Source organism: Mus caroli, unplaced genomic scaffold, assembly GCF_978045245.1.
Source record: "Mus caroli unplaced genomic scaffold, Mus_caroli_1 scaffold_13, whole genome shotgun sequence".
In the NCBI taxonomy this organism is placed as follows: Eukaryota; Metazoa; Chordata; class Mammalia; order Rodentia; family Muridae; genus Mus; species Mus caroli.
The window spans coordinates 21,133,835-21,159,856 of NW_028227268.1; the positions used below are offsets into that span (position 1 = coordinate 21,133,835).

The 26,022-nt window shown below is 45.3% G+C and overlaps 1 protein-coding gene across 11 annotated transcripts in view; it reads right to left on the minus strand.

Annotated features, from left to right (window-relative positions):
• The window catches only part of Atp6v0a1 (ATPase H+ transporting V0 subunit a1), a 55,309-nt gene that overhangs the window by 13,719 nt on the left and 15,568 nt on the right, over positions 1-26,022 (minus strand). The window contains exons 6-20 of one of the 11 annotated variants that reach the window (XM_029483301.2): positions 24,176-24,258; positions 23,554-23,680; positions 21,690-21,772; positions 20,503-20,596; positions 16,565-16,777; positions 13,677-13,827; positions 12,250-12,389; positions 11,701-11,858; positions 10,671-10,761; positions 7,336-7,454; positions 6,397-6,613; positions 5,758-5,865; positions 4,861-4,935; positions 1,691-1,798; positions 732-749 (exon numbers count right to left, since the gene is read on the minus strand). In XM_029483301.2, coding sequence (XP_029339161.1) covers positions 732-749; positions 1,691-1,798; positions 4,861-4,935; positions 5,758-5,865; positions 6,397-6,613; positions 7,336-7,454; positions 10,671-10,761; positions 11,701-11,858; positions 12,250-12,389; positions 13,677-13,827; positions 16,565-16,777; positions 20,503-20,596; positions 21,690-21,772; positions 23,554-23,680; positions 24,176-24,258 — 1,785 coding nt within the window. Of the gene's footprint in view, positions 1-731; positions 750-1,690; positions 1,799-4,860; positions 4,936-5,757; positions 5,866-6,396; positions 6,614-7,335; positions 7,455-10,670; positions 10,762-11,700; positions 11,859-12,249; positions 12,390-13,676; positions 13,828-16,564; positions 16,778-20,502; positions 20,597-21,689; positions 21,773-23,553; positions 23,681-24,175; positions 24,280-26,022 lie in introns of all 11 variants that reach the window. The other 10 variants (XM_029483300.2, XM_029483298.2, XM_029483304.2 and 7 more) reach the window with 10 other exon arrangements.

A 26,022-nucleotide genomic window follows, 5' to 3' on the forward strand; every position in this document is an offset into this window, starting at 1 on the left:
CTCAAAACGTGAGTGCTGGCAAATGGATTGCTGCTGAGCTACGAGGCCTGGTACTCTAGACGTGGCCTGAGCATTTAGCATCCTTCCCGTTCTATTATTCTTCATGTACTTAACATAGAAGTCCTTTCCTGCAGGTGGATTTCTTTTCCCTGCATGTACCTGAGAGGCAAAGCTCATTTGGAAAGCTGTTCACTTCTTAACCAGGTCATGTGGAGCTAAGACTGACTCCAAGCAAGGGTCCTGTGGCCCTAAGTTGAAGTACCACCAAGCTGATGGGGGCAGCGGGAGAGGCTGCATCTCAGACAGGAGGAAGGGTAAGCTTTGCTGGCAAGCACTCAGAGGAGCAGGGTGGGAACCACTACACCCCCTCCCCCGGGGGCAGAGCAACCAACACATCACAGGAGAGGAAGGTGGAGACCCCTGGAACCTTAACCCTGGGGGGTAATGATTTCAAGAATGCCAGTGTAGACATTCCCTGCAGCTCCTTCCAAGCCAGTCTCAGAGGTATTAGATCAGCAGTCAACAGCACAAGGACAGAGGTGACCGACACGAGATGCAGTTAATGGAGATGAACTGTTTCGGATGCAGGCTCACAGACTGGTTAGACATGGCCAGTGAGATGCAGGATGCACAGTGTCATGTGTGTGGCCCCAGGGTGCGGTAGGGTGGACAGAGTGAGCACAGGATGGGAAGAGAGAAGCCCCGGATAGACATGAAGGCTCGGGTCTTACCACTTCGTCCTCGGTAGGCTTGAAAACACAAATTCACACTTAGTGGGAAGCCGTGCCACACACACGGTCACAAGCTATGAACATGCATTTCTGACTATTTGGGGTGAGAGTGGTTAATGGGGACACTGTGTTGGAGGCACTTGTCCTTAGCACACACAAAAAGGGAAATCACAGAATTAAGAGACGTAATTTTAAAGGCACCCCAACTCTTACAATAAAAAACCCCCACACATATTAAAAAAAAACCAAACTATAGTCAAAGTAGCTAGACCAAAAAACTTAGCCTAGGTCCCTTGCTGCTATTTTACTTGCTAAAAAAAATAAGAATAAAAATAAAATTCAATGAAAAAGTGAGAACTACTAGTTCAGTTTGCAGGCATTATGCCACGAAAGCTCGGGCAAGGAGAGTGAATTTTAAATAGCTGGAACTGGAAGTAGTGTCAAAAGGAAAGGCTGGCCTGGCCTGATTCCTCTCAGTCTAAAAAGAAGACAGATAGCAAAATTTAAAAGCTCTTGAAAAACAAACAAAAACCCCTGGCTCAAGAACACATAGATGGGGCAGGCCTCAAAAAGAAGCCCTGAATACAGCTGCTAGGCAGTGTGTGTGAGGCCCTTGGGACCGGAGGATGAAGACGCTATCCCGAAGGCTCCCATGCTGCTAGTTAACAAGAGGTGAGATGCTAGGCGCTGCCTGGGGGGAGAGCAGTTAGCCACTGAGGTCGCATGCAGTGCACCACAGACCCGAGGAATTCAAGAAGAGCAGAGCAAAGCTGGGTGGGCTCTGTAGCCACAGATTAGAGCAGGCCCCACAGGGCAAGCTGCGGCGTCCTGAGCGGGCCTGACAGTGGCCAATCATTAGTAGTTTTATTTTTCAAGGAGACGATTGAATAAGCCTTTTAGGAAACAAGACCTAGAGCTGCCCAAGGTAAGGAGAGGAAGCCCGTGCCCCCGGCTCTTACCTCTTCTGCGTCCTCTGAATGGGTGGAAAGCTGGTCATGCTGAATAATTTCAGCATCCTCCTCTGTCGGTCCGTTGCCCACCCTGATCCCACCAAAGTTGAGAGTTCCCTACACAGACGAACAGAAAGAGCAGTATTTGCCTGGGCTTTAATGCGGCACTCTGTGAGGTGGGGAAGGGCGATGGTTAGTTCATACGATCCTCAGAAAGGCATACATCCTATCAACAGAAGCAGTGGCCACCAAAGGGACAAGCTACATAAAAACAAGTAACTGTCCCACCCCAGCCACCACCACCACTCTGGACCCCACGAGTGGCAGCCCTGTCTTTTACCACCTCCTTCGGTCACACCAAGATAAATCAACCTTGCCTTGGTCAATGCTCACAGAGTTCTGCATGGGTGAGAAGCTGAGCATGAACACTCTCACAATGAACACAGCTAAGCTGTAAAGTCTAAGAGGGTCTGAGTGTTGCTGGAACTGAAGATGAGACTTTCCAAGTGCAGTGTGGGGGTAGGGATGGCAGTGGGTGACATGATAAGTATACCCTGCTCTGACAGGCTTTCAACAGGAGCCCAAGGGTTCCAGCAACATCTACCAGAAATATACCAGGCCTGTGTAGGAACAAAGAACTACCCAAGGTATTGGAAGAACACAAAACAAAACATCACAACATCCTAACAGTCACTCATTTGTGGCTAAAGAATTCTGAGTTTTAAAAACGTAAAGTAAGGCAGATCCCTTTCCATCAGAGGGTTCTGGTACAGTGAAAGGGACTGAGGAAGCAGCCCCTGGACCACTTCCTATGAGTTCTATCAACCCAAAGCGGGAGGACTGCCTGCCTGCAGCGTGACTGCTCCAGTAAGCTTGAACAATGTGGAGACAGGGCTGGGAACTTCCCTGTGGCTCCATTCCTTAGCTTTAGCTTTTGGGGTACCTCTTTTACTACAACTCGCTGGCCAGTTCAGACCCCAAGGTTTATTGGGGTAGACTCCCCTTGTAGCATCAATCAGTCTTACAAGGCTCACAGAAAAGGCCACGGGAGGAGCTCTACGGAAGCTACCTTGTTTGCGACAGGGTTTTTCTGAGTAGCCCTGGCTGTCCTGGGCTCATTTTATAGACCAGGCTGGCCTTGAACTCAGAGATCTGCCTGCCTCTGCCTGGGACTAAAGGCATGCACTACACCCAGCAATGTTAGGTACCATACAAAGATTGGCAGCCTCTAAGAAGACAACTCTATTAAGAAACACTGAGAGGCAGAAGATTGCTTCAGTTTAAAATAGGTCCTGAGACATCGCTCTCCTTCTAGGTATACATATTGTCTACTTGTGTCTCAGTAGGTGACAGATGTGTGCTGAAGGCAAAGACCCCACCTGATAACAATGTCCTGGAGGAGGAGGGCAGGCGGCAGGGCACTGAGACTTCTTTTTTTTTTTTTTTTTTTTTTTTTTGAGACAGGGTTTCTCTGTATAGCCCTGGCTGTCCTGGAACTCACTTTGTAGACCAGGCTGGCCTCGAACTCAGAAATCCGCCTGCCTCTGCCTCCCGAGTGCTGGGATTAAAGGCGTGCGCCACCACACCCGGCAAGACTTCTTGGTTAATATAAAAGTTTTCTCTCTCTCTCTCTCTCTCTCTCTCTCTCTCTCTCTCTCTCTCTCTCTCTCTCTCTCTCTCTCTCTCTCTCTTCAAAGTTTACTAGGTGATTCAGATCTGGGAATGACTAAACTCTAAGCCCTTCCAGGTCAGGCTCAAATGTCGCCTAACTACCTTCAGAAGGGGGGCTTTAAGCATTATAAAGGGCATGGGGCTGGGGCGGGGAGACTCCATTGTATCTTGGCCTGGGTCTTACAGGGCAGAGGAGGAAAGCTTCCGAATTCAAAATTCCCCAAACAGAGTCCATCTCCCTAAGATTTCCCTAGCCAGCAGAAGAAGTGAGAACAGACAGATTAGACCTCCTAACCAGACTCTAATGAGTACCCTGCACAGCTCAGGAAACAAGAGTTACAGGAAGGAAATGAGAGACACACCAGCAAAGACAAGAAAAGAAATGCTGAGCTGTGACAATGCCACTCAAGGAGACAACGGAGGAGACAAGGAGCAAAGCAGGAGCAGATATGTGGGGTCAAGGGTCAAGGGTCCTTCTTGGAGTGTGGTCACCTTGATGCTGTTGGGCTGTTCTCCAGCAAGAGATTCAGCTAGGGACACAGCTGAGCAGACGCCATGAGTGGGAGAGCTTCCAGATGAGAGGGGTTACTGTGGAGCTCAGCATGGAGGATGGAGTCACACTCAAAAGGCATCGAGAACAATGCAAGAAAAAAAGCAAGAACAAAGCAAGAAAAGACGATGGGGAAAGAAAATCCATGCTGGGCAGTGTGTTCCTCAACTTGAAAATAATTTCACACAGCGAGATTAAAATTTTGTCTGGCATAAGCATGCATTTCCTTTAAAGCAGTGTATGCTAACAGAACAATCCTGACCAGCGAGATTGAAAATTTCAGATGTGAGGCTGCATAGACACAGTGCATTCTAAGATTCTGGTAAAATGATGTCAAATGTCTGACATTCAAAGTGCTGTCACTGAATTGTAAGTACAGAAGAAGGGAGGGTCTAGACAGATGGCTCTGACAGATGTGCAGCACGCAGGGTGGCTCAGGAAATCAGCTGAAGAAACAAGACCTTCTGCGTCCCAGTAAGGGAAAGAGATACAGACCTTCTCTAAAGACTGAACTCCCAAAACAAGGACAAGGATCCCTTAAAGAAGGGCTTACAAGCACAGAGAACAAAGACATCAATGAAAGAGTCCAAGCCCCTCTTGTCTCCATGCTGAAAACCCACCCCACACACGATCACAGGATACAGACACAAAAGTGGATGAGCCCAGAAGCTGCCGTCTTGGAGTAAGATGATGAGACTCGAAGAGGGCCACTTGGCTCCTGAAGATAGGATTGTACTTACACAACCAAACAGAAACTTAGTAGGCCAATGGTAAAGACGATACCTGATCTATTCCTAAGAGGCAGGTGGCTCCTCTGTCATGGTCTCAGTGAGCAACAAGGCCACTCTTCTTGAGAGCACACGTGCCACGCTCTCAACAGCATTAAAAAAGAATTCACCTGCACTGTCTGCCACCTCTTTAAACAAACATTTTGCTTTGTCGGAGTTAAGTGACTCACTGTTGCAGCCGGTGCTGCCTCTAGTCCCTGTTGGCTCGGGGTTGGTGTGACTGGGGCCTCCACGGGTTGCCCTTCCTGATAGTGAATGGGAGAGAAGAAGGGAGAAGAGAACGAGAGAGGGATGGGGAGAGGGAGGGGAGACGAATGGAGGGCACATGAAAGGATGAAGATGGTCAGAAAAGGGAGAAGGAGGGTCTTGTAACTCAGCTGCTCTCCAACGGAGGGATCATCTCACAGCCATGGGATTCATGCAATAAGATCTCTTGGGTTTTCCCGGGCAATGCAGTAAGCATTATGGGATAGCCAGAAATTACACGCAGTATCGAACATTTGGCAAGCTTAACTCTGTGTGTCTGTGTGTAGAGTCGGTATACACACATCTGTTAAGTAAACACCTGTGTGTATATATGCTGCTTCTTAAAAGAAGAAGAAACAAACAAACAAACAAACAAAAAAAACCAGTGTGCTTTAAGTCAGATCCTTTCCAGGTGTTTCATTCAGTTGGTGAAAGCGTCATAGTCTCATTTAAAAAAAAAAATGTCTTTGGGTCAGTCCTGTGGCTGCCCAGGCAAACCACGCGAGTGAGCTCACTGTCTGCAGCTCTCCTAACCTTGATATTTGGCTGATGCCACATCTAGACGTGTGGGCCCAGGGCTGGCCTCTGCTGCCGAGAGCGTGACAAAAATCACGACCAGGAAAGGTTAAAAATAAAGTGATTTATTCTCTCCGATCCAGGTGTCTCTGACGTTGGCAGGCCCGGGGTTCATGCTCATATGTAACCCAAATCCATAACAGAACGCATGCACGTGTGCACAGTTAATTACATCCTCTAAGGCACTGCCTGGATCTTAGACGAGGAAAAAGTCTAGAAACCTTTAGCCACAGAAAGACACTCACCAAATGCTTCCTCCTCAGGTACTGATGGCGAAGGATCAGCGGCTTAAACAACAGCATCCAAGGGACGCAGAGCATCGCCACCACGATGAGGAAACACTGAATTCCTTTCTGCAAAGTAAGAGACAACAAGGCCCACCAGTCAGGCAGACCGTTTCCAACAGCAGCACACGTTTCCCCCCCAAACAATATATCCTTATTGGTCTACAACTATGATCTGTGTTCTCTAAGTAATGAGCAGGCACCAGGACAAACCCAGTAAGTGTCCCATCAAATGGTAGTTCTAGGTTATGCCCCCTTTACTCATCTAATGGTTTGAGACAGGATCTTACTATGTAGCTCACCGTGCCTTGGAGTTCACTAGGGAGCCCAGGCTTGAGTGCTCAGGCTACAGGCCTGAGGCACTTAGCCCTACAAATCCTATCCTTTATAGCATGGAGTCATTAATGAACTCTCCAGAGCTAAGAGGTAGAGGGGGAGTAGTCTGACTATATGGTACTATATAGTTCATACTATATGGTGGTATAAACTGAAAACCAGGCATTACAGAACAGTGTTTCTAGGCCTTTTTCAGGTCAGAGTTACATGGGGCTTTGGGACCTGGGTAGCCACCTACACCACCCGTCCTCGGGGCTGACATACCTGTCCAGAGTACAGCATTGCGTTACCAGACTCTGGGTAGGAGAAGAGGAACATGTTTATGAAGTGGATCAGGAGGCTCGGGGCATTCCTAGACGAGTGGGCATCGTAGGCTGTCCACTTATAAAAGATAAGGATGACCAGGTAGCCAAACAACGAGGACATGAAGATGATCTCAGGAATAAAGCCAAAGTAGATGTTCAGGGGCTTCTTGAAATAGCTAAGAAGGGAAAGAGAAATGACATTAAGAGCGACAGGCCTATGGACTGGGGCACTGACCGGAGTGCTCCATAGGTTTGTCCACACACTGTGTCCACACACCGTTCCCTCAGCTCTGTCTGCATCACACTGAAGCAGCAGCCAGAGCACTGGAGACAACAGAGACTACACTTCCAAACGTCTGGGCCTCAAATGGCTCTTGGACCACCTCCACTACTCTCCATGGAAGATCTAATATATGGATTCATAATTTTGTATAAATTACACATCAAGGAAGAAAAAATGGGGTTGGAGAGATGGCTTATCAGTCAGGAGCACTTACTGCTCCTGCAGATGACCCAAGTACAGATCCCCAGCACCCACATCAGGCAGCTCACTACCCTCTGTAACTCCGGCTCCAGGGGATCTGATGCCTCTGGCCTCTGTGGGCACACAACACACATGTGCACACAACCACCACATACACAGAGTTCAAAATAAGAACTCACTAAATCACAGGAAAATTGCTGCATCTTTTTTTTTTTTCAAAGATCATTTTTTTGTACCTATAAACAGATCAGGAACTAATATGAAGCTTCATTTAAGACCATGAGGATTGTATAATAGAGATTGCTTCTACAATATAGACTAGAGCCCTGACTTACTGATTCCTCTCCAGAGGAGATGCCTTTAGGCAAAGGCGTCACCTGGCTAATGTGTGATGACAGGGACAGAGGGACTCACATATGGTTGAAAAGGCTCAGGCTGACTCCAAACAGCATGTGGATGATGCCGAGGATAACAGACATCTTCATCTTGAAGGAGTTGAGGAAGGTCAGCTTGTTGGTTGCAATGTTCCAAATCTGTGACAAGGACAGAAAACTGGAAGATGTTACACAAAGAATTCTCAAGTGGGAAAACACTACGCATCTGCTTAAAGAATACCCTTTTTGTTGAAAATTTGAAACAATTTATTCAAATAAAGATGATACTAAAACAGATGTTTATGTACCTATCAGCCAGCTTTGATCATTCCCATCAGCTTAATTGATTTGATTTGATTTTTAAGACAGGGTTTTTCTGTGTATCCTGACTGTCTTGGAACTCACTTTGTATTCCAGGCTGGCCTGGAACTCACAGAGATCCACCTGCCTCTCAGGTGCCAGGACTAAAGGCATGTGCCACTACACCCTGCTTCATTCCCATCAATTTAAAGGCCAACATCTTTTTTTTTTTTTTTTTTTTTTTTGGTTTTTCGAGACAGGGTTTCTCTGTGTAGCCCTGGCTGTCCTGGCACTCACTTTGTAGACCAGGCTGGCCTCGAACTCAGAAATCCGCCTGCCTCTGCCTCCCGAGTGCTGGGATTAAAGGCGTGCGCCACCACGCCCGGCTGCCAACATCTTTTCCACATACTCTCTCCCCACTTGCATATTACTTTGGGACAAAGCTGAAATAGCCTAGTGTTTTACTTATAAATATATCAGTATGAATCTCTAAAAGGTAAAGACTTTTTTTAAGAAGTAATTTTTCTTCAAGCAGATGTTTTTTTTAAGGATTTGTTTGTTTATTTTATGTACTACTGCAGCTCTCTTCAGACACACGAGAAGAGGGCACTGCAGGTAGGTGACTGAGCCACCATGTGGTTGCTGCGAATTGAACTCAGGACCTCTGGAAGTGCAGTGAGTGCTTTTAACCACTAAGCCATCTCTCCAGCTCCAAGACTTCTTTTAAAAACATGACTATAATACAGTCATCATATCACAAAAGTATCAACAGTGATTGTGTGTGTTTGTGCACATGTGCTAGGGTCTGAAGCCAGGGCTTTATTCATCTTGTATATACTAGGCAAGTGTTATACTATAGAACTAAGCCCTTAGCACCTTCAATGCTCTATCTATGTTCCCAGTGTGTAGGGCTACAGGTATGTGCCACCATGACCTACTTTTTAAGTGTCAACTGGGGACTAGAGAGAGGGCTTGGTGGTTTAGTAATATTTGTAGTTCATCCAGGGGACCTATAACTCCAGTCCTGGGGCATCTAATGTCTGATTTCCTCAGGTACCACATACATATGATGTACAGACATATACAGAGGCAAAACACCATACCCAGAACATAGAAAAATAAAGGCAAAACCACTAAGTATCACCTGGCATAGCTCTTGCCACAGGAGAACTTTTGCTCTGTTTTGTTTTGTCTTGTTGAAGGCAGGGTTTCTCTGTGTAGCCCTGGCTGTCCTGGAACTCATTCCAGACCAGGCTGGCCTCAAACTCAAAAGATCCACCTGCCTCTGTTTCCTGAGCGCTGGGATTAAATGCCTGCACCGCCAATGCCTGGCTCATGTAAGAATTCTTGCTACATTGCTGGGTTCTTTTTTTTCCCTTATGGAGTCATCAAGACACATTGATTAAGTGTGACACTGCCCTGGCTAGACAGGAATATAAACTAGGCTGGGCAATCAAATACTCAAAGTGAATCATAAACTTATTTTGAAAACAATTTTGGTGTCATTTCATCATTTATAAAGAAGAAAGCAAATCAATACATCAATGAGTTGGGTGTGCTTATTTTTAGATAAAGAATTACCTCCTAGACTAGGTATGGTAGCACATCTCTGTAATGCCAACACCTAGAGGTATGAGAATTGGAAGTTCAAGGTCCCATTCTACTACATAATGAGTTTGAGGACAGCCTGGGCTATTTAAGACCCTGTCTCAAAAAAACAAAACAAAACAAAACAAAACAAAAAAAAAAACAAGCACAAGCACAGCATTAGGTCTTGACTGCGCATTTGATACTGTCTGATGTAAAGCATCTTCGACGTTTTTCAGACTTGATCAATAGCCTAACTTTATAGTCATCAACTCTAGAATGCTGCTCTGGCAGAGTACATGGTACAAAACTACAGAAGTATCAGTGCAAAAATTGTTGGAAATTCTGTCCTAATTTCATGCAGGATTAATTTAGTGCCTTTTTTCCTCTTAAATGAACTCAAGGCAAGCGATTCAAACACTCTGTGCTGGGGGCAAACTCTGTGGTTGGAATGCCTGGCTAGACTGCCTGAAACACTGGGTTCCAGCCACGCTAAGACAAAAAAATCAAAACAAAACATTATAATACAACCCAACCCAAAGAGAAGCTCCTTTGACACTTACATGCTGAGGAGTGGTGACAGAAAAACATTATTTGTTTCTCATAATGGTACAATTGTATTTCCACAAGAACAGAGCCCTTATATGCACATTAAAAAACCCTGCAATTTTTAACATATCTTCACTTCTTTACATTTTGTTTTAAGAACACTTTGAGTGTGTCTATGTGTATGTGTGCACACGGAGGCCAGAGGCTGATGCTAGCCCTTTCTTAGTTGTCCTTCACCTGACTTTTTGAGGCAGGGTCTCTCACTGATCCCCCCACTCTCTGACTCAACTAGTGGCTGCTTAATGATCGCCCAGGCTCTGCCAGTCTCTACTCCGTAGTGCTCGGGCTAAAGGTGCATGCCAACACGCCAGCCATTATGTGACTCCTGGGATCTTAACCTGGGTCCTCACGCTTGTACGACAAGCACTCGATTGACTGAGCACCTCCTGGCTCCTGCTTTAATTTTAATATGTAAGTCAGTTTTGGGGTTTGGTTTTTTGTTTCGTTTCTTGATGGTGGTGGTTGTTTGTTTGTTTGTGGTGGTGTTGTTTTTGTACAGGTTCCACTCCAAAGCCTGAGCTGGTCTCATATCTGGGGTGATGTTACTTACTTCCTCAGCTCCCCAAGTGCTGGGGATTATGGGTATGCTCCAGTTAGCTCTACCTTAAACCTCTCATTTCAAGGTCAGTTAAAAACTTCAAAGCAGAGGCAGGAAGATTAAAAAGTTCAAGTCCTGCTGGAGCTAGAGTGAGTTCAAAGACAGCTTGCTGAGAACTTATCTTAAAATGAAACAAAACAAAACAAACGGAGGGCTGGCACACAGCTCAAGAGCTAGAGAGCGTTTGTCTAGCATACGTAAGGCCTTCCGTTCAATTCTTAGTACTCAAACAAGCATCAATCTTTAGGGAAAAGCCGCATGTCAGAAAGAGGCACACTTACCGGATCAATGCCAAACGGGTACGGGCCACCAAAAACTCCAGGGATCGCAGGGTTCAACTGGAGAACAGAACTCCCCAGAAGCGTCTCTTCCCTATTGTGTTAGAAAAGCCACATTTATTTGTGATTGAGAAGAGGAAACTAAAAAGTAAGCATAAGAGAAACGACTACAGCTATCTCCATTCCTCAGTGAAAATAAAGAAACTAGGGGCTAGGGAGATGGCTGGGGGGAGTGTGCTTGCCTGGGAAGCATGAAGACCAAAGTTTGGATCCCCAGAACCTGCATAAAAGCCAGGCAGGTGTAGCAGCCCTTATGGGAAGCAGAGACAAACAAGCTATCTAACCAGCCTGGCTGATGGCAAGCCCCAGGTTCAGGAAGAGATCCTGAAGCCTCCATGTGTCAGTTAGGAAGACAACCAGCGTCACCCTTGGGCCTTTACAACACCTGCCTGCATCTCTACACAGTCAACACACACACACACACACACACACAGAAAAGAGGAATTCGTAGTTAAGAACAACAGGGAATCAAACATAAAGAAAAATTAAGGGTTGGAGAGATGGCTCAGAAGTTAAGAACACTGACAGCTCTTCCTTCCAGAGGTCCTGAGTTCAATTCCCAGCACCCACATGGTGGCTCACAACCATCTGTAATGGGATCCGATGCATTCTTCTAGTGTGTGTCTGAAGATAGCTACAGTGTACTTATATAAATAGAAAAAAAAATCTTAAAAAAAAAAAAGAAAAATTAAGCACTAATACATAACTAAGTAGGGCATTTAGGTAACTTGCTTTTAATTTACAAGTCAATAAGAAGATAGATTACATTAATTTATAGGCTCAGATCCTTGCTATTTGCTGAGCCAATCATAAAGCCCTTCATAGACTGGAGTATAAATAAGAGGAGACAATATGTCCTTCTGAACCAAACATTTTCAACTACTTCCTACCGGGTGTTAGTTTACCGCTGGCCCTACAAGTCAGAGCTGAACATACAAGGAATTAGCTTTGGCTTTTGGCTTCTGCAACTTACGTCCAGTTCCCTTGAGTGAACATTGGTCGTACACTCCACGATGACCCAAAGATATTCAGGGACTTGGAAAAACAGTCATTGTAGATGAGTCCAGTGTAGATGGAGAACAGTCCCATCAGAAGAATAATGTAGCGGCCACTGAACACCATGCTAAACATCTGGGAGCCAGAGGAAAGGGGTTATAAAGATGAAGTGTGGCAGCATCCCTTGTGACAATGCTCCTTACACCAACCACACAGCAGCCCACCCCATTCTGGCTCTGAAAGCTTCAACCAACAACCAAAATATAAGGCTGAGATGGCTGGAGAAGTAGCTCAATGTCAGAGTACCAGCCCAGCCCCAGTGACATCAAGGATTACCCCCAGAACCACAAGTGAAATAAGAAGAATGCTAAACTAAATCCACTGGCTCAGTACATGGCTTCTTCAATATTCAAACAACTTCCTATTCCCTTTTGGTAACTTCATGGACCTTCTGATCATTGCTATCATCATGAATGCTGCAGAGACCTCACCACCCAGTCCAGTGCAGGGGTCACCGGAACAGTACCTCATTCTCGTGCTTCTGGGAGAGAATCCGGCTCTCCCTCAACACCATCCACACAGCAAACAGTGTCATCAAAATGCCGTGCCCAAAATCTCCGAACATCACAGCAAACAGAAAGGGGAAGGTGATGACAGTGTACGGAGCTACAAAGGAGTCAGAGGGAAAGGCACGAGGTAAGTAAAGGCACCGAGTCCCCACATGCCTCGTTCCTGTCTGCACTCCGAGGCTGATGTGGGATGCTTATTCCTGCATGCTGCATGAATAGACCCTCTCTCAGGAAAACTGTCACAGTGAGATCCACACCCCACAATACAGCTGACAGCTGCATGCTACAGCTGGCACTTCACACTGAGAGGATGAAGGGAAACAGAGCCCTGACAACACTAACATGTTGTTCTCTTCCCTTCCTTCAGCCTCGGGACTCTGCTCTGGGCTAGACCAGCTGTTGCCTCTCTGTGCAGCAACCATTTCTGAGCTGCAGGCTAAAGTTGAATGCTCCGACTCTTGAATCGATAATTAACTCAACACAGGAGACTCCCTGACTTGTGCTGAAAACAGTTCTTATTGCTGTGTTTTTTGTCTAGCTCCAGGACAGGGAAACTAAGAAGTCATTCTAGAATAGAAGGCAACTTGAAAAAAAAGTATGTTTAAAGCAGTCCCCCAAAGCCAAGTGTGTGTTTGGTTGGGTTTTTTGAGACAGGGTTTCACTGTGTAGCCCTGTCTGGCTTAGAACTTGCTCTGTAGACCAGGCTGGCCTTGAACTAAAGAGATCTGCCTGCCTCTGCCTCCAAAGTGCTAGGATCAAAGGTGTGTACCACCATTCCCAGTGATGTTACTCTTTTGAGATGCCAGGTGTTTTGTAGCACTGAGGACGCACACAGCATCTACTAAGGAGCTCACAGTGAAGCACTATTCAGTGATGGAGCTGCTCGTGTCCAGTGGGCACATTTCATAGGATTTACACTCCAACTCAAGTCTGGCCATCTTTACATCTTTAAAACAGCTGTCTCACAGAGTCTAAAACTGAAATACTAGCCAGGCATGGTGGCACATGCATTTAATCCTAGCTCTAGGAAGCAGGTGCAGGCAGATCTCTGTGTCTTGGAAGGCAACCTGGTCTACAAGAGTAAATTCCAGGCTAGCCAGGGATAAATGATGGGACCTTGTTTCAAAACAACACAACACCACAACAAAAACAGTTTAAAATATTAAAAGAATCAAATGAAGTGATAGACATATCTAGTCTCTTGACCCTGTGACATAATGTTGTTTACAAAGTTTGCATTAGGGAACTGCACACACACACATACACACACAAAAGCTCTTAAAACATTAAATAAGGTTGTGATTTCTTGCTGGGCTGCACTCATAGCTCTCCTAAGGCTGAGGTCCAGACGCACCTGCTGGGGGAAAACATCAAATGTTTTTACCTGGGTTAATCTCCCGGTAAGTGCCGATCCCATAAGCATCCACTATGTTCTGGAAGCCGTGCGTGAACTTGTTGGTTTTGTTATATGTCGGGGGTGTCTGGTTTGTCTGCATCCTGTTCAGAATGGAGGGGACAGTGGACCCGCTGTGTTCCTGGGGGAACATTACCAACATGTGAGAACTGGGTTGTCCTCATGGCTGTGCAGCTGTGCATACACAATAATATGTATGATAATGCAGCTGTGCATTATCATTCACTCTGCACATATAGAACATGTAATTTTTTATATACATCCATTCCAATTAAACTAAGAAAAATCAAGATTATTTCATGTTTTTCTCAGTCTTTGGGAAAACTGGGACTAGATCTAAAACTGACAACAGAAGATTTCGGTTAAGTCTTGGAGCCCGCCATGGTGGTTCATGCCTGAGATCCCCAGCGCGCCACGAGGCCTGGACATCCCAAGGCCAGTTTGAGCTACATAGTGAGAAATGACTTCAACAATTGAAAACAGTAATAAATAAAGCAATCAGGGTGGCTATCTGCAGGCAAATAAATAAATAAAAAATAAAAAGTGAGCTTTAATGAATTCTTAGAAAGCACATCGTTATGGTGGGAAAAAATGTAAGCCAGGCAGTGGTGTACCCAGGAGGCTGAGGGGGAAGGAGCCCTTGAATTCGAGAGTTCGAGACCAGAGAAAGCAGACCACACTCTCTGCCCTGCTCCCCACCTACTCTTCCTTCCTGAAGGCCTGGGGTTCCGCTAAGATGCTCATGAAACCACTGACCACACACCAGCTCTTCCTCTGCCCACCCAGCAACACTGCAGGGCTCTGGGGACTCCTCTCTCAGGGGTCACCTCTGAGGTCCCCTGAGGTGCCTCCACACCTGCTAACACTCCAATCTCTTTAGTTTAGTCCTACTGTCTGCTTGATATTTTCTCACAGATTTCTATTCAGGGCCTTGGTGTGACTGCAGCTCAACCCGCTATCCTCCCCTAAGAAGGCCCTCCTGCTGGGCTCCGGCTCCTATGAACTTTAATCACCTGAGACACACAGCTTTGGTGCCTAAGAACCATTTTTAATCTCATTATTGTACTTTAAAATGGATGGATGGATGGATAGATAGATGATAGATAATGTATTCATTTTTCCCTTGAGAATGTCTCACAAATCCATCAGGTTTTGTCAAGTCCTGCCCACAGCCCTCATCAATGACAACTCTATGTTCACAGTGGCCTCGTGACTGGCCACCAACCCTCAGGATTTCTTGGCTCTTCATGGTCTGCTGGTCATGCTTTTGAATCTGCTTTGATCACAGCTACATAACTCACGGCCTCTCTAACCTCCCAGAGTGAGTTATAAATCCTGTGACCTTTGAAAAGTCACTCATAACTGCATTCAATCTGCTGGACGCACTTTTAGCTGCTGCTCTTCCAGATGAACCATTAGAAACCCTGCTCTTGCCTAACACGGTGCACTAACTACAGCACTGTATTTCTGGCTGCTATCTGCAGTGATTTTCCTCTTGTTTGGGGAGGTTTTGTATGTTAAGACAAGGTCTTGGGCTTGTGAGATGGCTCAGTGGGTAAGAGCACCCGACTGCTCTTCTGAAGGTCCAAAGTTCAAATCCCAGCAACCACATGGTGGCTCACAACCATCCGTAATGAGATCTGACTCCCTCTTATGGAGTGTCTGAAGACAGCTACAGTGTACTTATATATAATAAAAATAAATAAATCTTAAAAAAAAAAAAGACAAGGTCTCGTGTAGCCCAGGCTGGTCCCAAACTTACTAGATAGCCAAGGAGGACCTGACCTCCTGATCCCCCTTGCTGTTATTTCCCAAGTACTGGAATTACAAGGATATGCCATCATCCTGGCTTATGCAGCACTGGAGGCTAAACTAGGGCTTCAGCTAGCAAGGACTGGCAGTGTTCAGGAGGCAGAGGTGGGTGGAGCTCTGAGTTCAAGGCCAGCTTTGTCTACAGGATTGCCAAGACAGCAGAGGCTACACTGGGAAACCCTGTCTTGAAGAGCAAAACATACAAACAAAAATACCGGGGCTTTGTACTTGCAAGACACACAATCTCCCAACTCAGCTGCCTCCCCTGCCCTGTCCATACGGTTTCCCGAGTATGTCCCCACTGTGCCATCCGGCTCGTGATCACATGTCACCCTTTCGATGTTTACTCATTTGTTTTCAGCTCTGGGGACCAAGCCCAGGGCCTGAGCTACAGCCCTTGTTATACCAAACCCCACCTTTTCCTGATGCCTTTTCTAGTCACATAAGTGAGAAATAAGTCCACCCTCCCTCTACAACCTGGGGGTCAAGACTTCTTTTGGGGTTTGAGCCACCCTTTTCCAGGGGTCTTATATCAGATATCCTGCATATTGGATATTTACATTACCACTCAATACAGTAGCAAAATTACAGTTATGAAGTAGCAATGAAAATAGTTTTATGATTGAGGATCATGACAACATGAGAAACTGTACTAAAGGGCTGCAGCTGTAGGAAGGGTGAGAACCTTGCCCTACACACATATATATGTGCATATATACATACATACATATGCATGTATACACCCTCCCTGGCTTACTGAGGTCAGTGTCTTAGAAAGCAGGCTGCTGTAACTACCAAGAGAGAGCGAGCCAGGGAGCTAACGCTCCAGCACGGTCTGTCCTGAGGAATCACAGCCATGACCAAATCCCTTCATAGCATTGAGCTGCAGGTTCCGCCCTGGAAAAGAAGGCCAGTCCTCCAGACGATAGATAGAGCATACTCTCAGGGTGGAAGAACACATTAAAGGACTCTGAAGGTGAAACTGTCATAAAAATGAAATTGAGTGGTAGGAGGCTCGCCAGGTTCACTGCTAGCTGGAGACTCACCGTGCCTCTTCGTAGTGCAAACTGGATGGAGTCCAGGTCAGTGACAGGGCACCAGACTTCTGCGATCAGGCACTTCTGGGTCACATCTATATTGCACAGGTTCAGGGTATGGTAGATAGCCTTCATCTTCCGCACCTTGATGAACCAGACCCGGATGTTCTTAGCAGCTGCCTGCAGAACCCTCTGGCGGTGGTCCTCCGTCTGATTCAGAACCTTTTGGGAGAGGGAGGAGAAGGGGAGGGGATCTTCCAACACAAGTCTTCCATCATAGGGCAGGATGCAAACTGGCATTGCTTTCTAGAAAGGATCGCCAGGAAACAACCTTATTCTTCCCCTAGCAAGGTGTATTATTTGGGGTTCTGTAGGTTTAGGGTTGTGGGGGGTCAAACTGCAAGAAATGTGAGTTCTCACAGGGCTAGGGATGGAGCCTGGGGCCTTGTACATGCTATGAAAGCATGCTACCACGGAATTGTGTCTCTAGCTCATAAAATTTGAGTTCTGGGGTGGAGAAAATAACTCAGTAGTAGAGGAAATTGTCCAGCATGCATGAGGCTCTAAGTTCAATTTCTAGCACCACTACAAAAAATAAAATAAAATAAAATAAAAATAAAAGAAGGAAAATGGGTTCTGATTATAACTATTTTCATGTAGCTCCAAGCTGATGACAAACAGGAAAATATTTTTTAGTTTAGTTTTGGTTTTTTTCTCAATATTCAATCTTACCACTAATCCTAGGCACAACACAGAAAGACCCCTGGCTTTGCTTGCATTAAGGTCAGTGACTTTCTAGGGGTTGGCAAGATGGCTCACAGTTCAGAGCTCCTGCTGCTGCTCCTGCTGCTGCTGCTGCTGCTCTTCCAGGGGGCCAGAGTTCAGTTCCCAGCACCCATGAGAGGGTGGCTCTAAACCACCTATCACTCCAGCCCCAGGGGATCCCACGCAAATGTCTCTGGTCTCCAAAGGCACATGCACTCACATCACCACATAAACATGCATACACACATATAACTAAAAATAATACAAATAAATCTTAAAAAGAAAAAAAAAAAAAAGGACCAGTGGACAGTGAGCGACAACAGGTCCAGGTGCTACCTGGTGTAGGAGGAGACAGCTTGTGTGTTGGCCCTTTAAAAATCGGTACAGACGCCCTTAGAGGAAGACACAGGGACAGTCTACATTCCCGTGTCTTGTTTATCATCAAATATGGAAGACATTGGTAGTTATAGGAAACTAAGGAGCTGGTGCGACGGAGAGCTTGGCAGGTAAGGGTGCTTGCCCCCAAGCCTGAGAAGCTGAGGACCATCCCCAGGTGGGAGGGGATAGGGATCTCACAGGCTGTCCTCTGACCTCCACCTGTGTGCCATGATGTGCAAGCACATGTGTATCTAGTCAATACAATGGAATAAAGATGTAATTTTACAAAATGAAGCTAAGCCCACTGTTCCCAATTGTAAGGAACTGTGCCAACGACCCACTCTCACACTCCTGTGTGAGAATCTCTTAAAGCTTTGAAAAGATATTGTAAATTCTTTGAAAAGGAAAGAGTTTCATGTTAACTACATAAAGGAGCCGGGCGTGGTGGCGCACACCTTTAATCCCAGCACTCGGGAGGCAGAGGCAGGTGGATTTCTGAGTTCGAGGCCAGCCTGGTCTACAAAGTGAGTTCCAGGACAGCCAGGGCTATACAGAGAAACCCTGTCTCGAAAAACCAAAAAAAAAAAAAACCAAAAACAAACAAACAAACAAAAAAAACAAACTACATAAAGGAAAAGCCTCCAGTCACGGGGCAGCAGCTGATCCCTGAAAAACTGTCTTGCACAAAGGAGGTGACTTCTGTAGGGTTTTTTTTTTAAATGCCACCATGCTTGGAAACCGTGTCACTTTAGGAGTGTGTCACACTCATTTCTCTCCTGCTAGTTGTGACTGTTTCATAATTCTTTCCACTTTCTTTTAGAAAGACACAGGGATAGAGTAAGGCTGAGAACCTGAAGCTGCCAGGCAGTGGTGGGGCACACCTCTTATCCCAGCACTCAGGATGCAGAGAGAGACAGATCTCTGAGTTTGAGGCATGCCTGGTCTACAGAGGGAGTTCCAGGACAACCAGGACTACACAGAAAAATTCTGTCTTGAAAAAAAAATAAACAAAAATAAATAAAAAATAATACTAAAATTTCTTAATACTCAATCTGAATAATGCCTGAATTTGAAAGCCTTTAGTTTTATTTCCTTTCCTCTTTCTCCTTGCTTTTCGATCCCTTTGAAAATTTTTCTTCTTTTTTTTTTTTTTTTGGTTTTTCGAGACAGGGTTTCTCTGTATAGCCCTGGCTGTCCTGGAACTCACTCTGTAGACCAGGCTGGCCTCGAACTCAGAAATCTGCCTGCTTCTGCCTCCCGAGTGCTGGGATTAAAGGCGTGCACCACCACGCCCGGCCTTGAAAATTTTTCTATAGCTAGACTTCTTTTTTTTTTTTTTTTAAGATTAACTTATTTATTTTTATGTATGTGAGTACACTGTTGCTCTCTTTAGACACACCTGAAGAGGGCATCTGATCCCATTACAGATGGTTGTGAGCCACCACGTGGATACTGGGAATTGAACTCAGGATGTCTGGAAGAATAGCCAGTGCTCTTAACTGCTGAGCCATCTCTTCAGCCCCTGGACATTTTTTTTTTTAAACTTTCCAAAAAAACTATGTGTGTGTGTGTGTGTGTGTGTATGTGTGTGAGTGTGTGTGTGTGTATGTATGTGTGTGTATGTGTGTGTGTGTGTGAGTGTGTGTGTGTGTGCATGTATAAGCATGCTGTGTCACAGTGTGTGATGGGGAGATGTTGAGTTTGGTGTCAAATGCCTTTATCTGCTAAGTCATCATGTTGGCCCCTAGCTGAACTTTTAAAAAATCAAATTCTAGTCATTCACAATGGCTCCTCCACATTCTCTTTAAACTTACCCATAAACCTAGAAAGAGTATGACATAGACACCAGGATGGGTTAAAATAGCTTATACTACCCAACAACAGTTCTTTACACACATCAACCTTCTGTCTTTCCCATGGTTAAATGGGTAAGTATATCTCACCAGCAGCCAGTCAAGCTGGTGGGTCCAATACAGCAGAGGCTAGAGGGGAAACAAGAGCCATCCACTATCTGTGACAATGCCACTGCTACAAAGAACTGCCTTGGGATGAGGGGGGTGTATTTGTTAATGTTTTAAGGAAAACAAACAACTACCGCACTCTTTCTTTCCTGAAGTAACAAGCCCTGGTCAGCTTTTCCTTCCGAATAAGCACAAATCAAAGCTCTTCCCTTAGAAGCCTTCAGAACTACAGTGTGCATGACTTTTGCATTGAAAATTGATAAAAATCTAACAGTCCTCTTATTGGGTTCAAGAGTCACCTCCAGGCTCTTTGACTGGACCATGTGGTTCAGATCAAAGGTAACCAGAGGACATATCGTGCTGTTACAGGGGCTGCTGGGAAGAGTGTGTGAGGATGGAGTTGACAGGGGCTGCTGGGAAGAGTGAGTGAGGATGGAGTTGGCAGGGGCTGCTGGGAAGAGTGTGTGAGGATGGAGTTGGCTTTACATAAACTTTGGGTTGCTTGACTTTTCTTTTTCTTAATGCAGCACATTTAAAGAAAAATGTATTATTGTAAAAAACCATCTCAGATTCATGAAGTGGAGGGGAACGGACTGCTCTTTAACCAATAAGGATTCCAGAGGCTTAGCATTCCTTTCTTGTTGGAGGATGACTAATGCTATTTTTAACACTCCTATCCTGAGACTTTTGCCAGTCCCCAGGGGTACTTCCTACCCACACACATTTCTTTTTTTGGTATCCAACTGCTACAGGTGCCTCAACAAACTGTCAAGGGTTTAAGGGAGGAGACCAGCTCACTACCGTAGTAGGTCACAAAGTCCGATTCCCATGGTCCCCCTGTACCATTTGGAGGTCGTCGATCCTGGTATTGACTCCGGAAGCCATTTCTTTCCTCTCCTGTGGAGTCTCAGGGCAGGGATAGAGGGAGGCTCGGAACCTGGAGAGTACAGGAACAGCTTTAGGAACACTGAGGTTTCTCAGTGCAGTCCATGCAAATCCCCTTGGAAAATAATCCTAGCTTACTACAGGATAAGCACAGCCAGACTGGCCTGGTGTGGTAATGAACATTATTCACTCATGTGAAGTGGCCTGCATACAGCAATAATGCTGAGCAGTGTTGACATTCTCTACAGCTATGAAAGAATTTTGAGATCAAAAAAATAATAAGGGGCTGGAAAGATTGCTCAGCAGATGTGAGCACAGGCTCCTCTTTCAGAGGACCCAGGTTCAGTTCCCAATACCAGAGTGGTGGGTCACACCTGCCTGTAATTCCAGTTCTAGGGGATCTGACACTCTTCTGATGGCCTCCAAAGGCACCAGGCATGCATGGGGTGCACATAACACATTCAGGCAAAACACTCATAAACACAAAATAAACAAATCTTTACAAAAGAATGTTGAAAAAATAATTTAAAAAACAATTTTTATTAGAAGTTACTAGAGAAAAATGACATGGTAAAATTTCTGTCCATAGCCAGAATACCAGAACGTTTATACAATGTCTGTGGCACTATGTTGGCATGCAAACCCATGGTCCCTGAATAAAGGAATTAGGACTTTGCTGGGTTTTTGGGTGGGGATATGAGTATGTGTGTGTAGCATGCATTTGTGTGTGTATATATGTGTGTGGGGGTGTGGGTGTGGGCAGGGACATTCACATGTGTATGTGCATGTCTTGGGGACCCACGGTTGACACCAGGAGTCATTTAGGTGGGGGTCTCAATTGAGCCTAGAGTTCGCCCACACAAAGAGCCTAGGGATGACAGCTGCCATGCACACCTGGCGCTTATGTGGTGTTAGGGATCCAGGCTCCAGGCCGTATGCTTTTGCAGTGAGCACCTTAGCCCCTGAGCTGGCCTTCTGATACTTGAAAAGTACATAAAGTGAAACCTGAGCTACATCTGATGGTTTCAAATACTCCTAATGTCATTCCCAGTGAGAGCAGAACTGAGGGATCTGCAGGCTTCACTTTTCTGAGCCTTTAGCAGACATCACAGCTGTGCCTCTTGGTTGCAGGTAACATCTCTTACCCTTCACAGATTTTCTTGACCCTGTTTTTCAGCTGATCACCTTGGAAAAAAATGATGAACACGGACTTGTGCACGTAGTCGCCCTGGGCCCCAGAAGGAAAACCAAGAGTTCAGAACTCTCACTATGGGTGAAAACTTCCTTTGAGACAGTCTACACTGCAGCTCAGGCTGGCCTGGTGGTCACTGTAGCTTAGACTGACCTTGAACTCACAGCAGTCCTAGCCCCAGGCTCCTGAGTGCTGGGCTGACAGGCCTAGCTTTAAAGTTCTAGAACAATTAAACTTGGGTGGCATCAGAACGAACCTTTAAGGACACGGCCTTCCGTGCTTTAGCGGTACTCCATCTCTTAAGCTTCGTTTGGAGGCTACCTGCCCTGTAGCCCCAGATTCACAAATCCCTTCCTGCTTTCAGATCTAACCAGAGAGAGAAGCTGAGGGGATGATCAGCAGATGGGAGCCTGTTTCTCCAGTTCTACTTGAACTCCTGTGTTTCCAGGATGACAAAGGCACAGAGGAAACAGAAGGAAGCCTGTCTATTCCTGTGCTTAGAAAGACCCAGATAAACAGAGCTGACTGAATGCAAGGCACCAAGTCACTGGCAAAAACAGCGGTGTTGAATCTCAAGAACTGTACTAAGTTAGTACAGTTAGTGTGGAACAAGAAGGGAGACAACCCTGAACGCCAAGCTCACACCTCAAGTACAAGGGCAGTGAGGAAAAAAATCAGAAAAAATATGCGTGGGAGCTATTTACCAAGATTCCATTCCTCAGGCTGCCCATAACACCTCACATACAGAGTGTGCACTGCTTTTATAAAAGAAAACGGCGACTTAAGATGGCTACCACGAGATAAAGAGGGAAGAAAGTTAGATACCAGACAATCAATCCCTAGCTCTCCTGGCTAAACTGGGGCCCATTCTTGGCACAGCTGCTCAGCTAGAGGTATCGTGCCTTGCTTTCCTGTCTTTTTGATAAGATAATCTTTCTACTGTGAAGAGGAAACTTGACTGAACACCCCTGAGAGGGGCTCCATATTAGACATGGCTACAGATTATAATGCTTCCACAACCCAAGGCAGCCTGAAAAAGTGCACCCCAAGACTGAAGCATTTACACTGTCACCAAGCTCCTTCTCAGTGAGGGGGCAAAAGCCACAGAGTGCTCCCACCAGAGCTGAAAGATTTCCAAGTTAAATTTCTCTTAGAACAAAAAACCTTAAGACATTCGTAAGGTAAGCGAGCTATAGGCTTCTAACTAACACTCAGGCAAGAATGACATGCAGTCCCCATGGTGCATCTGAACCCATGCCATGTAGACGTTGCTATGCGCTGTCTTGCCTGTGTCCAGTGGCAAGACATCAGATGATTCCTACTTTCTAAAGAGCTGGGTGGGTGAGATCACTCAAATCATGCATGTATCTATGCTTAAATTAAGTTTCTGATTCTCCCAAGAAACAAGCAGATAAGATTTTGAGAGTAAAGTTTTCATCTGCTTATAAAGATTAAAGTTTAGGAAATCTACCTTTTTATACACAATATTACCAGATTTGGAATGAGGTATCTTGATTTTATGTTAATTTTCATAAAGGCCATTTTTTCCAGCTCAGATTAATACAATAATTATATAAAAGCTAAGGTTTAGAATAATTGAGAAAAACATGCAAAAAAGACCTTACATGGGTAAATATGTGTATGCTGTGTCTACATATGTGTGGACATGTAAAGAGCTAAGTTAGAAAGAGGGGAGTAAGCTTTCAAGGGTTGTTCAAGTGAGGTCTCCTTTAATGAAGGGCAGATCTAGGGAACACAATGCTGTGCGACTGCTCTGGGCTAGACCTACTCCACAAGACACAATTTCCTTGTCTTACAGTCACAGGATCCTCCAGCGGGTTTTCGATTTCAGCCTGTCTCAGGAACACATTCCCTCGGCACACTCGCCAAAGCATGCGCTCAAAGGTTGGGATCCTCTCCCGGTTAATCACACCAGCCACGAAGCTGTGGGGAGAAGAGTCAGGTTGGGAACTCCAGGCTGGGAGACTTAGGACAAAGCAGGACAGTAAACGGGAAAGAGGAAAGATTGTACACTGCACAGGAGACTATGGGCTGTGGTGTCAAGAGGGCTGTCTGCTACTCCCTTCTTCCTGACATCATCTCTGGACACATCAGAGGATTGCCAGAAAATCCAGACAAATCTAGGGAAAGCTCTGTGTCTCAGAACAAAGTGGCTCCTAGACTCATGATTCTACACACACACACACACACACACACACACCCTGCCTCAGATTAAACCCAGGGCCAGGTCTACCGCTGATCTATGTTTCCAGGCTATGCATTAAATAGGAACTCACTGTAGCCCAGGCTAGCCTCACATGTATGGTCTTCCTGCTTCTGCCCACCTAGGGGTGGGATTACATGCATGCAGGTAGCACTTACTGCTCTTTTGATTAGCAGAGAAGAACACAGATCCACAAAGGCTGAAGTGCTGCTTACCCAAGTCGTAAAGGTGCGCCTCTTCCCATCTCGTTTGGCTCCAAGAGTGATGAGGACTCTTCCAACAGGTCTGGATCCGCCATCTGCTGATGATGCAATTCAGCCTGAATTCACAAATCAATTAATATCTAATGAAAATAGTTAGTGGCATGCAGGGAACGAGGAACCAGGAGATGGATTCAGAAAATAAAAATGAAAAAAGAAAGAAGAAAGAAAAGACCAAAACAGAACAAAACAAAATCCCCAAAACACCAAAAGATAGAGCAAACCCACAAAAAAAGAGAAGAGTAATAAGAAAGGACAAAGGTTACACACGAGCTAAAGAAAACAAAACTTCCCCCAGAAAAGCATCTGGGGAAACAGAAAACAAAAGAAAAACATGAAGTGATGGTGACATGTATAAATCTGTTACTAGGTGGAAGTCATTTGTTCTTTAATGTTTTCCTGAATGAATCTGGGCAGGAAGCCAAAAAGTTCTTCTTTTTGAGACAAAAACAGACAAGCAAACAAACAAACAAACAAACAAACTCCCAAACAGCTCTGCAGATATTGCAAATACTTCATTTCTAGACAGTCACCAAGTAGAACCTGTCTGTGCAAGCATGCAGGAGGTGGGACACTCTTTCAAGCAAGCAGCAACCTGGAGCTTGAAAGGGCATGGCTAGCCTTTGGTAAATGCAGAACATGAGGACTGTCAGCATGGCCGCACACAATTGCCCCAAAGCACAAGATTTAAAGAGAGCTTCTTCCCGAGGATAAGAAGCACAGCAGCTGGACAGGGCTGGGCCTCTGTCCCACTCATAAAGGTAAGAAAAAGGTAAAACATCCAATGGTTATATTTTCTGACTATAAATCTAGGGATACTGAAAAGTCTTTACAAACTTTACAGCAGAGAACAACAACCAAGGAGTGTAAATAAAGGGCCACAGATAAATAGTCTAGAGTTACTGGCCTTGCTTAGTTGGTGAGACTTAAAATGACTTCCACTAGGACAGTTTATACAATGAAATGAAGGCAAAGGATTTCCCACAGAGGTCTGTTGTTTCTCACCTCTCTCCCTTTAATACCTCTAGTCTCATCAGGATGGAGAAGCTGCTCTAGAACATGAACTCCAATCAGCTTCTCCACTGCCTAATCTACCCAGCTGTAATATTCACCTCCACTGCCTAATCTACCCAGCTGTAGTATCTACCTCCACTGCCTAATCTACCCAGCTGTAATATTCACCTCCACTGCCTAATCTACCCAGCTGTTCAAAAGCAAACAAAACACCAGGAGAAATTCCCTTTCATTTTAATTTCACCTTAATCCTGTCAATTAAACTTTGAGGGGGAGCAAAGGCACATGCTTGCCTTATATGGTAAAGTCGTGGACCATACACATAACAAACAGTGTAAACCAGATAATTCTAAAGGGCAAAAAAAGTAAAAGTAATTGTTTTGTGAAGTTAGGATCAGGGCTGATTTATTTTTCAGGCACATGGAGCAGAGGAATATTGCCATGTGATTAGAATTTAAGGTGAGATAATGGGAACACTGGCTACTACTTTTCTGTCACATGGGTAGACAAAGGTTTCTTTTTTTCAACCAGGAAACAAATCAGCCAACTGAAAGCAATCTGAATAGTCAAATGACCATGATTCTTGGGGTTTGTGTTGGCAAATTGAATAGCACTAATTGTTCCCCACAAGACTCTCCTACTGGCTTATGTTGTTCAGAACCTGGCTCTTACTGGAGTCAGTGTGGCATGTGTGCTCTTACAGGGGGCAGCCGACAAGAACAGACTGTATTTAAACTCAACTGCTCCAAAGAAGATATCTGGGGCTGAGACTTAAAAAAACAAAACAA